Source organism: Pseudophryne corroboree, chromosome 2, assembly GCF_028390025.1.
Source record: "Pseudophryne corroboree isolate aPseCor3 chromosome 2, aPseCor3.hap2, whole genome shotgun sequence".
NCBI classification, from domain to species: Eukaryota; Metazoa; Chordata; class Amphibia; order Anura; family Myobatrachidae; genus Pseudophryne; species Pseudophryne corroboree.
Window position 1 is genome coordinate 977,854,601 of NC_086445.1, and position 13,236 is coordinate 977,867,836.

At 47.4% G+C, this 13,236-nt stretch overlaps 1 protein-coding gene across 4 annotated transcripts in view; it reads right to left on the reverse strand.

The window, feature by feature from the left end:
• Window positions 1-7,571: 7,571 nt before the first annotated feature.
• Window positions 7,572-13,236, reverse strand: part of CYYR1 (cysteine and tyrosine rich 1) — a 341,901-nt gene continuing 336,236 nt past the window's right edge. For all 4 annotated transcript variants that reach the window (XM_063956387.1, XM_063956384.1, XM_063956385.1 and 1 more), the window contains 2 exons: window positions 10,238-10,395; window positions 7,572-8,009 (listed from right to left, as the gene is read on the reverse strand). In XM_063956387.1, the coding sequence (XP_063812457.1) occupies window positions 7,876-8,009; window positions 10,238-10,395 (292 nt within the window). In that variant the 3' untranslated portion in view covers window positions 7,572-7,875. The remainder of the gene's footprint in view (window positions 8,010-10,237; window positions 10,396-13,236) is intronic.

The following is a 13,236-nucleotide window of genomic DNA, read 5'->3' on the forward strand; positions in this document are numbered from 1 at the left end:
TCTCTGTCTCAGGTATAGGGGCTCTACCTGGAGAAATGTGTGTAAGGGGCTCTACCTGGCGTAATATGTATAAGAGACTCTACCTGGGGTAATGTGTGTAAGAGGATACCTGGCATAATGTGTGTAAGAGGCTACCTGGTGTAGGCTACCTGGCGTAATGTGTGTAAGAGGCTACCTGGCGTGGGCTACCTGGCGTAATGTGTGTAAGAGGCTACCTGGCATAGGCTACGTGGCATAATGTGTGTAAGAAGCTACCTGGCGTAGGCTACCTGGCGTAATGTGTGTAAGAGGATACCCTGGCATAATGTGTGTAAGAGGCTACCTGGCGTGGGCTACTTGGCGTAATGTGTGTAAGAGGCTACCTGGCATAGGTTACGTGGTGTAATGTGTGTAAGAGGCTACCTGGCCTAGGCTACCTGGCTTAATGTGTGTAAGAGGCTACCTGGCGTAGGCTACCTGGTGTAATGTGTGTAAGAGGCTACCTGGCATAGGCTACGTGGCGTAATGTGTGTAAGAGGCTACCTGGCTTAATGTGTGTAAGAGGCTTCCTATCGTAGGCTACCTGGCTTAATGTGTGTAAGAGGATACCTGGCATAATGTGTGTAAGAGGCTACCTGGCGTGGGCTACCTGGCGTAATGTGTTTAAGAGGCTACCTGGCATAGGCTACGTGGCATAATGTGTAAGAGGCTACCTGGCGTAGGCTACCTGGCTTAATGTGTGTAAGAGGCTACCTGGCGTAGGCTACCTGGTGTAATGTGTGTAAGAGGCTACCTGGCATAGGCTACGTGGTGTAATGTGTGTAAGAGGCTACCTGGCATATGCTACCTGGCTTAATGTGTGTAAGAGGCTACCTGGCATAGGCTACCTGGTGTAATGTGTGTAAGAGGCTACCTGGCGTGATGTGTGTAAGAGGCTACCTGGCGTAGGCTACCTGGAGTAATGTGTGTAAGAGGCTACCTGGTGTATGGTGTATATAAGGGGCTGTCAGGCGTAATGTTTATAAGGGGTACTACTGTGTGGTGTAATGTGACAAATGTACACTACTGTGCAGGGTAATGTAATGTGAATTATGTGGTCATACCACTTTCCCATGAAGCCATGCCCCTATATTTCTCCTACGTCCTAGAGGATGCTGGGGACACTTCAAGAACCATGGGGTATAGACGGGATCTGCAGGAGACATGGGCACTTTAAGACTTTAAAAGGGGTGTGAACTGGCTCCTCCCTCTATGCCCCTCCTCCAGACTCCAGTTTAGAATCTGTGCCCAGTGAGACTGGATGCACACTGAGGAGCTCTCCTGAGTTTCTCTGAAAAATACTTTTGTTAGGTTTATTATTTTCAGGGAGACCTGCTGGCAACAGGCTCCCTGCTTCGTGGGACTGAGGGGAGAGAAGCAGACCTACTTCGATGAGTTTCAAGTCTCTGCTTCTTTGGCTACAGGACACCATTAGTTCCTGAGGGTCTGAATGCTAGATACGCCTAGATGCTCGTTCCCAGAGCCCGCCGTCACCCGCCTTGCAGAGCCAGAAGACAGGTGAGTAGAAGAAGATCAGAAGACTTCAGTGACGTCTTTGAGGTACCGCACAGCGGCCACGTTGCGCGCCAAGCTCCCACACACAGCAGCACTACAGGGTGCAGGGTGCGGGGGGGGGGGGGGGGGGACGCCCTAGGCAGCATTGAAAAACCTCATATAAGACTGGCAAGGTGGTTTTTAAGTGCCAAGGCACTAAATCCGAAACCCCGCCAGTATAAATATTTTAAAAAATAGCGGGGCTGAAGCGCGCCATTAAGGGGGCGGGGCTTAGCCCTCACAGCTCTCATCAGCACCATTTTCTCTTCAGAGCTGCAGAGACGCTGGTCCTTCCTCTACACTGCTGTATCAAGTAACAGGGTGCAAATGCGATGGGATACAAAAGCATTACGATTTCCCTGACAGTTCTGCAACAACATGGTTGGCTCCTGAACTTGCCAAAGTCCCAGTTGAGTCCGACGAAACGACTGTCGTTTTTTGGGAATGATTCTGGACACAGAATTACAGAGAGTTTTTCTTCCAGAAGAAAAGGCTCTGGAAATTCAGAGTCTTGTCAAACAAATTCTGAAGCCAGCGCGAGTGTCAAACCATCAATGCACTCGATCACTGGGGAAGATGGTGGCCATTCAGTTTGGCAGGTTCCATGCCAGAGTGTTTCAGTGGGATCTGTTGGACAAGTGGTACGGGTCCCATCTGCACATGCACCGACAGATAATCCTGTCTTCCAAGACCAGAATCTCACTCCTGTGGTGGATGCACAGTTCTCACCTCCTAGAGGGACGCAGGTTCGGGATCCAGGGCTGGATCCTGGTGACCACGGATGCGAGTCTCCGAGGCTGGGGTGCAGTCACACAGGGGGAAAATTTCCAGGGAAAATGGTCAAGCCAGGAAGCTTGTCTACACATAAACATTCTGGAATTAAGGGCCATTTACAATGGCCTTCTACAAGCATAACGTCTTCTTTGCGATCTGCCCGTCTTGATTCAGTCGGATAACATAACAGCAGTGGCGTACATGAACCGCCAGGGCGGAACGAAGAGCAGAGCGGCAATGGCAGAGGCCACAAAAGTTTTCCGCTGGGCGGAAAGACATGTAAGCGCTCTGTCAACGGTCTTCATTCCAGGTGTGGACAACTGGGAAGCAGACTTCCTCAGCAAACACAATCTCCATCTAGGAGAGTGGGGTCTTCATCAAGAGGTCTTTGCAGAAGTGACAAGTCGTTGGGGAATTCCTCAAATAGACATGATGGTGTCTCGCATCAACAAGAAACTTCCGAGATATTGCTCCAGGTCGAGGGACCCTCAAGCAATAGCGGTGGACGCTCTAGTAACACCGTGGGTGTTTCAGTCGGTATATGTGTTCCCTCCGATTCCACTCATTCCAAAAGTGATAAAGATCATAAGAAGAACAAGGGTTCATGCAATCCTCATTGTTCCAGACTGGCCAAGGTGGGCCTGGTATGCAGATCTTCAGGAATTGCTCATAGGGGATCCCTGGCCTCTTCCTCTACGAGAGGATCTGTTACAGCAGGGGCTGTGCGTGTACCAAGACTTACCGCGGCTATGTTTGACGGCTTGGAGGTTGAACGCCGGATCCTAGCCCGAAAGGGTATTCCCAGTGAAGTCATTCCCACACTTCTTCAGGCTAGAAAAGAAGTAACGGCGAAACATTATCACCGTATTTGGAGAAAATATGTGTCTTGGTGTGAATCCAAGAAGGCTCCTACAGAAGATTTTCAACTGGGCCGTTTTCTCCATTTTCTGCAAGCAGGTGTGGATGCGGGCCTAAAGTTAGGCTCAATTAAAGTACAAATTTCGGCCTTGTCAATTTTCTTTCAAAAAGAATTGGCCTCCATACCGGAAGTTCAGACTTTCGTGAAAGGCGTGCTGCACATCCAACCTCCCTTTGTGCCCCCGGTGGCACCATGGGATCTTAACGTGGTGTTGCAGTTCCTGCAATCTCATAGGTTTGAACCTTACGTAAGGTAGAGTTAAAATTCGTCACTTGGAAAGTGATCATGCTGTTGGCCTTGGCCTCTGCAAGGCCGGTGTCTGAATTGGCGGCTTTGTCTCACAAGAGCCCCTATTTGATCTTCTATGAAGATAGAGCAGAGTTGAGAACTCGTCAGCAATTTATGCCGAAAGTGGTGTCATTGTTTCACATGAACCAACCTATTGTGGTGCCAGTGGCTACTGACACCTTAGCGGAATCAAAGTCTCTAGATGTAGTCAGAGCTTTGAAAATTTATGTGGCCAGAACGGCTCAGATTAGGAAAACGGAGGCTCTGTTTGTCCTGTATGATCCCAACAAGATTGCAGCTCCTGCTTCCAAGCAGACTATTGCACGCTGGATCTGTAGTACGATTCAGCAAGCTCATTCTACGGCTGGATTGCCGTTACCAAAATCGGTGAAGGCCCATTCTACCAGAAAGGTGGGCTCATCCTGGGCGGCTGCCAGGGGGGTCTCGGCATTACAGCTTTGCCGAGCAGCTACTTGGTCAGGTTCAAACACTTTTGCAAAGTTTTACAAGTTTGATACCCTGGCTAAGGAGGACCTCTTGTTTGGTAAATCGGTGCTGCAGAGTCATCCGCACTCTCCCGCCCGTTCTTGAGCTTTGGTATAAACCCCATGGTTCTTGAAGTGTCCCCAGCATCCTCTAGGACATAGGAGAAAATAGGATTTTAATACCTACCGGTAAATCCTTTTCTCTTAGTCCGTAGAGGATGCTGGGCGCCCGTCCCAGTGCATACTGTATCTGTGTAATACCATGGTATTTCTTAAATGTTCAAATGTTATATACTTAGGGTTTGTTGAAGGTAAGTATCAGGTAAGTTCTAATAAATGGGTTGGATTTACCTTTCGGTCTTTTCCTCTCTTTACAGATCCTCTCCCTTTCGAATGCCGTAAAGAGAACTACTGTACATCAAAAGAAATCAATCAATGAAACAAAAGTCATTTATTAAACTGGAACCTCGAATGAAGTTGGTTTTGTCACCAGAGCGATATCCACTTCCTGCTAATAAGGTTAGTATACAATACAGTGTTAAGAAATACTTTATCCAACATGTATTGCTGCTTACAATTAAAGAATTAGCAATGGTACAACCCCCCTTTTCAGTACTGAAATTACCCTGAACAACCTTTAATAATATAAAGTTCAGCTGAATATTCGTACGTTGGTGCACATATATGAACTGATAAATCTGTTCGTGGCCAGTCAATACTTTCTAACTTGCTAACTGGCGGTGAGCTCACTTTATGGATGGGTACCTTCAGGTCTATCCCCGACTCTATGATCCTTTAGAAGGATTACTAGTCGTCAAGTTGCGGGTTGATTCTGAGTAAATATGTACTAATATACTGTATCTTCGTATGCGAATGACCCTGTTTCAGCTAAGGTCAATATCCTCTTCGCTTACTTGTGCTAGAATAAAAGTGCTACGGCACTGAGGTCAGCCCGCTGCCACAATAAGGACTGGTAGATACTATCCTAGCTGCTGCTTGACTCTTGATAGTCTATTGGTGTTAAATTGTAATTATACTGAAGGAGGATAGATAAATAATACTCTGCAGCGGAGAGTGTGGTGAGCTTCTGACTGAGCACTGACTTTCACTTATTCTGGTGAGGGCTCTCTCCTGGCTTAATAAGGGTTAACTATACACCTTATGTTGGTGCTCCCCTCACTAGCTGAGATTGTTCTTATGATACTGTTGTGCTGAGGTAAAATGGGATCTGAGAGAAGGAGGGGGGTCTAACTTGTCCCTGGCTCTAGTGGATGTCTCTCACCTAAGCGCAGCCCAGTTCCATCTACTGGGTCCAACCTCCAGCTCAACTCCGCCCGCCCAATGTCACTCACGGTTTCGGACGTCCTTTCCAGGTGGGGTTTGTCTGCGGCTTGTACCGCTTACTGGCTGCCGAATCACCACTCCTGCCCTCGTTTCCTCCTGCAGAGCCGCCTCCTCCTCCTCAGCTGTCGCTCTTAGTTTCCAGACGGCCGCTCGTCCAATGCTCAGATCCGCTCCGATCCCCATTCTCCCGGCCGCCAACGCCTGGTTCTCTCTCTTTTGCGGTAAGTCACAGGCGTCTCCTCCTTTCTTCCGCCGGCATGGTGCAATGCTTGGTTCGGATCCCGCTGCGGCACCGCGCCTTTGCTCTCCTCCTCTTTTCAGCGACGACACCAACCAAACGTCTAGCGCTCGAGCCCTTTTATTATATAACGTCCTTGCGGTTGTACCCGTATCTGTCCCGCCAACAGCGCGGGGACACTCTACCAGCCTTGCACCCCACTCTCCTGGGTCCCAAGAACCTCCATCTTTTTCTCCGGCTCCCTGGCCCGGCAGTCTATAAATCTCAGCAACATTCGGCACTCTCACCCAGTGATACCCACATTTGTTGGAGTTACTAAGTCTCTAGTCTCGGGTATCACATCTGCAGCTATTGGTTATGGTTACACACGTGTTGTGTTGCGTTTATAGTCAGCCTGTTGCTGTCGTTATTCATGCCGTTGCATGTGTTGGGTTAAATGCCATGTTGTACGGCATGCTTGAGGTGTGAGCTGGTATGTATATCACCTTAGTTTAAATCAAAATTAATCCTTTTTCCTCTTAATGTCCGTCTCCCTGGGCACAGTTCCTATAACTGGAGTCTGGAGGAGGAGCATAGAGGGAGGAGCCAGTTCACACCCCTTTTAAAGTCTTAAAGTGCCCATGTCTCCTGCAGATCCCATCTATACCCCATGGTTCTTGAAGTGTCCCCAGCATCCTCTACGGACTAAGAGAAAAGGATTTACCGGTAGGTATTAAGCGCAGTCCCTATTTTACGTGTGGGGGGCACCATTTCTATTTCTGGCACAGGGCACCGTCCAAAATGTCTACTTACGGCTCTGGCTGTGTATATAATGTAATGTATTATGGTGCTATATCTATATATCCCACAATCGCACACCAGTGTATATACTTTAGGTTTTCTAGTTGTCCGTATCTTCTGACCAGTGTACAGTACACACTACCTTAATATATAGTGCACCTATTATTACTCTAGTGTACCTATATTATTACTCTTTTTGTTTTTGGCTGGTTTTAGTACTATAGTTTTCATCAGGACACACCCCTGAGTTGCAATAAATCCCCTTATAGGTGGACCTAGACACGCCCTTTGGGCGGAGCATGACCCCCCCCCCCCCCCCCCAATGGAAAGCGGTGCATGTTCTGCTGCCACCTGGAATCTCCCTGAAACTAGTTTTCAAAAGTAGGCAAGTATGCACTGCACTGCATCCAGGATTCTACCAAGGTTGAGACCTGGGATGAAATGCCGGGATGCTCAACCCGGGATATTCTTTCAGGACCCTTTCACACTGAGCAAATTCCCGGGTTGATGCGTGTTCATGTGCAATAACTCGGGACATTCTGAAAGGGGTATTAGGCAGCCAAGGAAATTAGTGTAAACCCAGGAATATTGGATTACCGCACTGTGACTAAAAATGAAGATGACACAAATGTAACAAGCTGGCAGATGGAATTATGCATTACCTCAGCCTGATCTGAGTGTCACATCTCTAGCCAAATATAGCCATCACTGCCCACAGAATCCCCATCCCACAGTCCTGCTCCGTGCCGGGACGCTTGGACACCCACTCATCTGCCATCTGCTGCGCAGCAACACGATCACACTGTCTGATTTCTACAAAGAACTGTTATGGAAAACAACAAATTGTAAATCTTATCCCACTGATAACAACTGCAGGCTCATCCCACCTCCTGCCACGTGTATGATGTCAGGTGTACCGGCTGCATCACAATACTGAATGCGTTCAGGCCCCAGGGCATGCAACTATACTGTTGGCACCTTACAAACGCCCGGTATGGGTCCCTTCCTAAAGTTACCTGATGCCAGAATCTAAACATAGCAATATATCCAACATTTTTTGTTGTTGTTGGAACAAAAATGTAACATTTTAATGCATATTAGAGATATACTGTACTTACTGCATTTTTTATTTTTATTAAAAAAAGAAGTATACATTCAGAAATGATGGGTCTTTGTAGTTCAGCCCGCATCAAAATAATACTGTATCTTTATTATGAAAACATTTGGCAAATGCACAGAAAATAAATATTGTTCTTGAAATATGGTGCCTGGTAATGACTGGTTCTATGACAGACAAGGATGACGGCAAAGACCTCAGTTCAAGCACTTCAGGGCGTAAGGCTGCGATATTGCGGGGATCGGTGTTGCTGTGCTTTGTCTCCCGCTAGTTCCCAAAGACCTTTACAAACCATCTTCTATTGCTCTCTAGGATGCTGAAACGTCTGTGTTTCTGGAAACGTCCAAGTCTCGGAATGTTATTTCCTTGGAGGTCCTGGGTACGGTGGGGGAGAAGGATACTGCATAGGCACCGGTGGAGTGGGAGTATATGGTGGAGGTAGATCAATAGGATACTCCATCTCATAGTCATAGCTGTATGGTGGTGGAGAAACTAAAGAGGAAGAAAAGAAAAATGTTAAAAATCAAAAAGTTCCAGGTTACCCATCCAAGCAGATTCCAAATTCCACTGTGCTTTAGTGACCTGTGGTTATTATTATTATTATTATTATAGCACTTGGTGAATGGCCAGGAGACTCAGAGACATTCTCAGGGCTAAGGCCGGTTTATGAGAAGCAGGGCCCGTGTGCAGGCTCTGTGCGGGCCGTCTCCTCTCTGGTAGCACAGGTCTCTGGTAACATGGAGCCCATGCCTTGTTCCCGGGGTCATCTTTACTAAGCATGTGCATATCACCAGTAATTTCTGTCTGCAGCACCGTCCGCCATGGGACTCCAGGGGGGTAAATATAATTATATGGGTGCAGAGTGTGGCCCTTCCTGAACCCAGGGGCCAGTGTGCACTGCACACCTTGCACCCATTATAGAGCCCTGAATGACAATTATAACGACAGACAATGGCCCTCATTCCGAGTTGTTCGCTCGCTAGCTGCTTTTAGCAGCATTGCACACGCTAGGCCACCGCCCTCTGGGAGTGTATCTTAGCTTAGCAGAAGTGCGAACGAAAGGTTAGCAGTTCTGCTACTAAAATATTTCATGCAGTTTCAGAGTGGCTCAAGACTTCCTCCTAGCTTGCGATGACTGCAGTCTGTTTAGTTCCTGGTTTGACGTCACAAACACGCCCAGCGTTCGGCCAGCCACTCCCCCATTTCTCCAGCCACTCCTTCGTTTTTACCTGGCACGCCTGCGTTTTTTAGCACACTCCCTGAAAACGCTGAGTTGCCGCCCAGAAACACCCACTTCCTGCAAATCAAACAACGAACACTCGAGCGACTGAAAAGCGTTGCTCGAGCTTGTGTAAAACTACAAAGTTTTGTGTGAAAGTACTTAGCGCATGCGCGCTGCGTACCATGCGCATAAATACAGTTTTTTCACCTGATCACTGCGCTGCGAAAAACGGCAGCGAGCGATCAACTCGGAATGAGGGCCCATGTGCAGGAACTGTGAGGATACTTGCTAGAGGGACTGGCAAGGTGAAGAATTTGGGCAGATTTAGGACCCCAGGCACAACATTTATGGCCGCCCCCCATTTTACTTTTGTCATTATTATTTTACAAGCCCTATTTTGTCGATTGCCAGTATAATATAATCATAAAACAAGTCATGAGTTATGACATCTGTTGTGTTTTTAATGATGCTTAAATTTGCTTTAACAACACGTCAGACTGGCAGTGCATAAACAAACATTGAAGAACCGCCCCCAGCAGGTGGTGCTACTAGGCCTAATGGAAAATTCTCCACTGGTGAAGAATATATAGCTGACAATACCAAGTATTTGTGCACTGGGGATATTTCTGTACAGTCTATGGCTAGTAGTGGGAGGGATGCCCCTTGTAATTACATTTTATTTTATTAGCAGATGGATCCGCTGGTCCAGTGCAAGCTTAGTATAATGGCTATAGTTCTGTCATTGGGAATTATTGCATATATTAATTTGAGCTACAAGGTTTGGAGGGCATACAGGGGTCATAGGAGAGTGTACACACTTTGGTGGTCATTCCGAGTTGTTCGCTCGTTATTTTTTTTTTGCAACGGAGCGATTAGTCGCTAATGCGCATGCGCAATGTCTGCAGTGCGACTGCGCCAAGTAAATTTGCTATGCAGTTAGGTATTTTACTCACGGCATTACAAGTTTTTTCTTCGTTCTGGTGATCGTAATGTGATTGACAGAAAGTGGGTGTTTCTGGGCGGAAACTGGCCGTTTTATGGGAGTGTGTGAAAAAACGCTACCGTTTCTGGGAAAAACGCTGGAGTGGCTGGAGAAACGGAGGAGTGTCTGGGCGAACGCTGGGTGTGTTTGTGACGTCAAACCAGGAACGACAAGCACTGAACTGATCGCACTGGAAGAGTAAGTCTCGAGCTACTCAGAAACTGCACAGAGAAGTCTTTTCGCAATATTGCGAATCTTTCGGTCGCAATTTTGATAAGCTAAGATTCACTCCCAGTAGGCGGCGGCTTAGCGTATGCAAAGCTGCTAAAAGCAGCTTGCGAGCGAACAACTCGGAATGAGGGCCTTTATTCGGGAGCTCAGTTTGAGGCAGATTCTGCAGAAGAGGAAGAAGAGGCAGAATGATAAAGCTGCATTGTTACTGTGGGAAAGTGCAGTTTTACTCAATGCCTGATCCTAGAAGTGACAACTAATAAGAATAATAACCACCCCCCTTACCTGAGTAAGAGCTGATGGCATTGACATGCGTGGCTCGGAGAACTCCCACACGGGTGCCACGCGTGCTCTTCATGCACATGCAGATGCATATTGCGATGCCTGCAATCACCCCCATGATGAACACGATTCCAAACACAATCCCAGCTATCGCTGTACCCCTGCAACACAAAAATAATCTTCATGTTACTAAGAACACAGAAACATGTAAAATCATCAGCATTTGGAAATAAAACATTTAATACCGAGTGCATGATATAAATACAATACTGTAAAATAAATCACACATGCCTACACTGCTACAGGGTCCGAGAGACCCACAAACTTCTGGGGAATTTCCCTGTATTCCCGGGCAAGGCCAGAAGGACATTTTGTGGTCCCTGGGGCTGGAGTGTGTGTGTGTGTGGGGGGGGGGGGGGGTCCAAGCCCAGTGCATGGTCACAAGCACTCTGCACAATGGGGGTCATTCTGAGTTAATCGCTAACTGCATTTGTTCGCAGTGCAGCGATCAGGCTAAAAAACGGCAGTTCTGTGCATGCGTATGCGGCGCAATGCGCACGCGCGCCGTACGGGCACAACGAACAATGTAGTTTTGCACAAGGTCTAGCGATGCATTTCAGTCGCACTTCTGGCCGCAGAGAGATTGACATGAAGTGGGCGTTTCTGGGTGTCAACTGACCGTTTTCAGGGAGTGTTCGAAAAAACGCAGGCGTGCCAGGAAAAACGCAGGCGTGTCTGGACGAACGCAGGGCGTGTTTGTGACGTCAAATCAGGAACTGAACAGTCTGAAGTCATTGCAAGCGCTGAGTAGGTCTGAAGCTACTCTGAAACTACACAAAAAAATTTTGTAGCCGCTCTGCGATCCTTTCGTACGCACTTCTGCTAAGCTAAAATACACTCCCAGTGGGAGGCGGCATAGCGTTTGCACGGCTGCTAAAAACAGCTAGCGAGCGATCAACTCGGAATGACCCCCAATATCAAAGCTGACACAGGCCCCTGCCGAGCCCCCAAACAAGCCAGTCCTGGTCATTAGTTCCACCCTCCCTTCGATATCTGAAATTACTGCAAACCACTATCACTTGTAAAGTGGGACATCTTCCATCCTTGTGTGCCATGGCGCATAAAAAGAACATATGGCATACGCTTCTGACATACCGTGTCCTCACTGACAAAGCAATTTAAAAATGGATGCGAATAATAATTCATCTGTTGAATGAACATCACTTTTGTTCCAGCATATCTCAGGAACTAAAAAAAACTAAATAGAAAACCTGCACCCCCTATAATTTTTTTGTACTTCTTTACTCAGAAAAAATTGCAAATCTTTCCCCTGTAACATGTTTGAAATAATTCCTGTCAGCAAGGAATGGGTTACAGACAATATTTCTGTGCACTACAGTCAAATCTCATTACATCTGCAAGGAGATCACAGCGTCTGCAGTCCGCAGAGCGCACGCTGCAATTACAGTATAGCCCCAAGAGGCTTTTCATTTACGATTTCATATAACAGACTAGACTAGACATAGAATAAAAGTGTATGTGTGGTCTCAGGGGGGAGTGTGTGGGGGAAGGGGGCTGGCAGTAGGGGTGGGGGTATAACAAATTTCAGCTGTTTGTTAGGAATAAATTATCACTTAAATGCAAACCTTCGTACAACATAAAAGATGATGATATGATATGTCAAGTACAATTATTTATAAGGGGTATAGATCTCTATTTCCACATATGACTGACGTCCATGTGATCGGTAATCTTTGACTAAATAGAGGCATAAGCAGGAGAACTGGAATCCCCCCACCCCTGCACCTCCACAGACCATGGCTTAGGTGAGCCGTAATTGGTGAATGAGGGTTAGTGTGGGGGAGTATTTATTTTATTCACAGCGTTTTTTTCCTTTATACAGAAGTTTCATTTGGTCCCAGGTCTACAGGTCCCAGCAGGCTCTGGATGCCTGGTCATGTTGGCGGGAAAATCTAAAAAATATTATTATATTTTTGTGTGTGGGTGGGGTGGTCTCTTTTTGTATAACATTCAGACCCGGTGCTGATATCTGATGCTGATGTCTGATGCATCTTCTGCACCATAAGCTCTAAGCATCTTTTACATATACGCATTTTATATAGTATACTGTACAGCACTGGCGTATCTATAATGAGTGCAGTGTGTTCGCTGCACACGGGCTGCTGTGCGTGGCTTGCTGTGTTGGTATCCCGGGCTGTGTGGTACCGGATGCTGCATTCCGTATGAAGAAGCAGGCGCCAAAGACTGAGTTGAGCCAGGGACCGGGACTCTTTGAAATGACTGCCGGGACCTTGCATCTGAGGGGCCACCACTGAATCCCTTCCCCTCCATTGTGAGTGGCAGCAGGAAAGCTGAGAGGATGAGAAAATGCTGCCTTCTACCTCTCCTCCTCCGTGTCCTCTGGCCAGACCACACAGCATAGGCGCCGATTCCGTGGGTGCACCCAGTCCCGAGCACCCATGGACATCAAAGAGCACCCACAGAACCAGCCACCCAGTAAAGCTAGTCTCCGCAGTGCACGCTGGGGGCTGCGAAAGGGCCTCCGTACATTGCCCTGTAAAAAAGACCCACCAAAAATGGCCACCGCCAAAGAGGAGACAGACTCTGGAGATCACATTTGACCTCTAGCACTTGTCTTCGGAGGCGGGCAGTTTAAGGTTTTTTTACACTGCAATGTACGGAAGGTAGTGTCTCTTTTCCCTTCGTGGAGGGGACCTTTCCCATAAGCCCCTGGGTCCATGCCACAAATTATTTGGAATAGTAACCTGTAGCGAGCGAAGTGGAGTGGAGCAAGACACCAATCCCGAAACGTGACGAGCGAAGAGAGCCCACGAGGGTCCAATGGTGCATAGAAAATAAAATAACCTCAAATTAACGGAGAATGGAGAAAATATTTATGTGCCGTTAGGGCGGAAGTTCTCTCCTGCCCTCTCGTTATGTCACTTCCAGGTCCTGATCACGAAGGGAACATAGACACAACC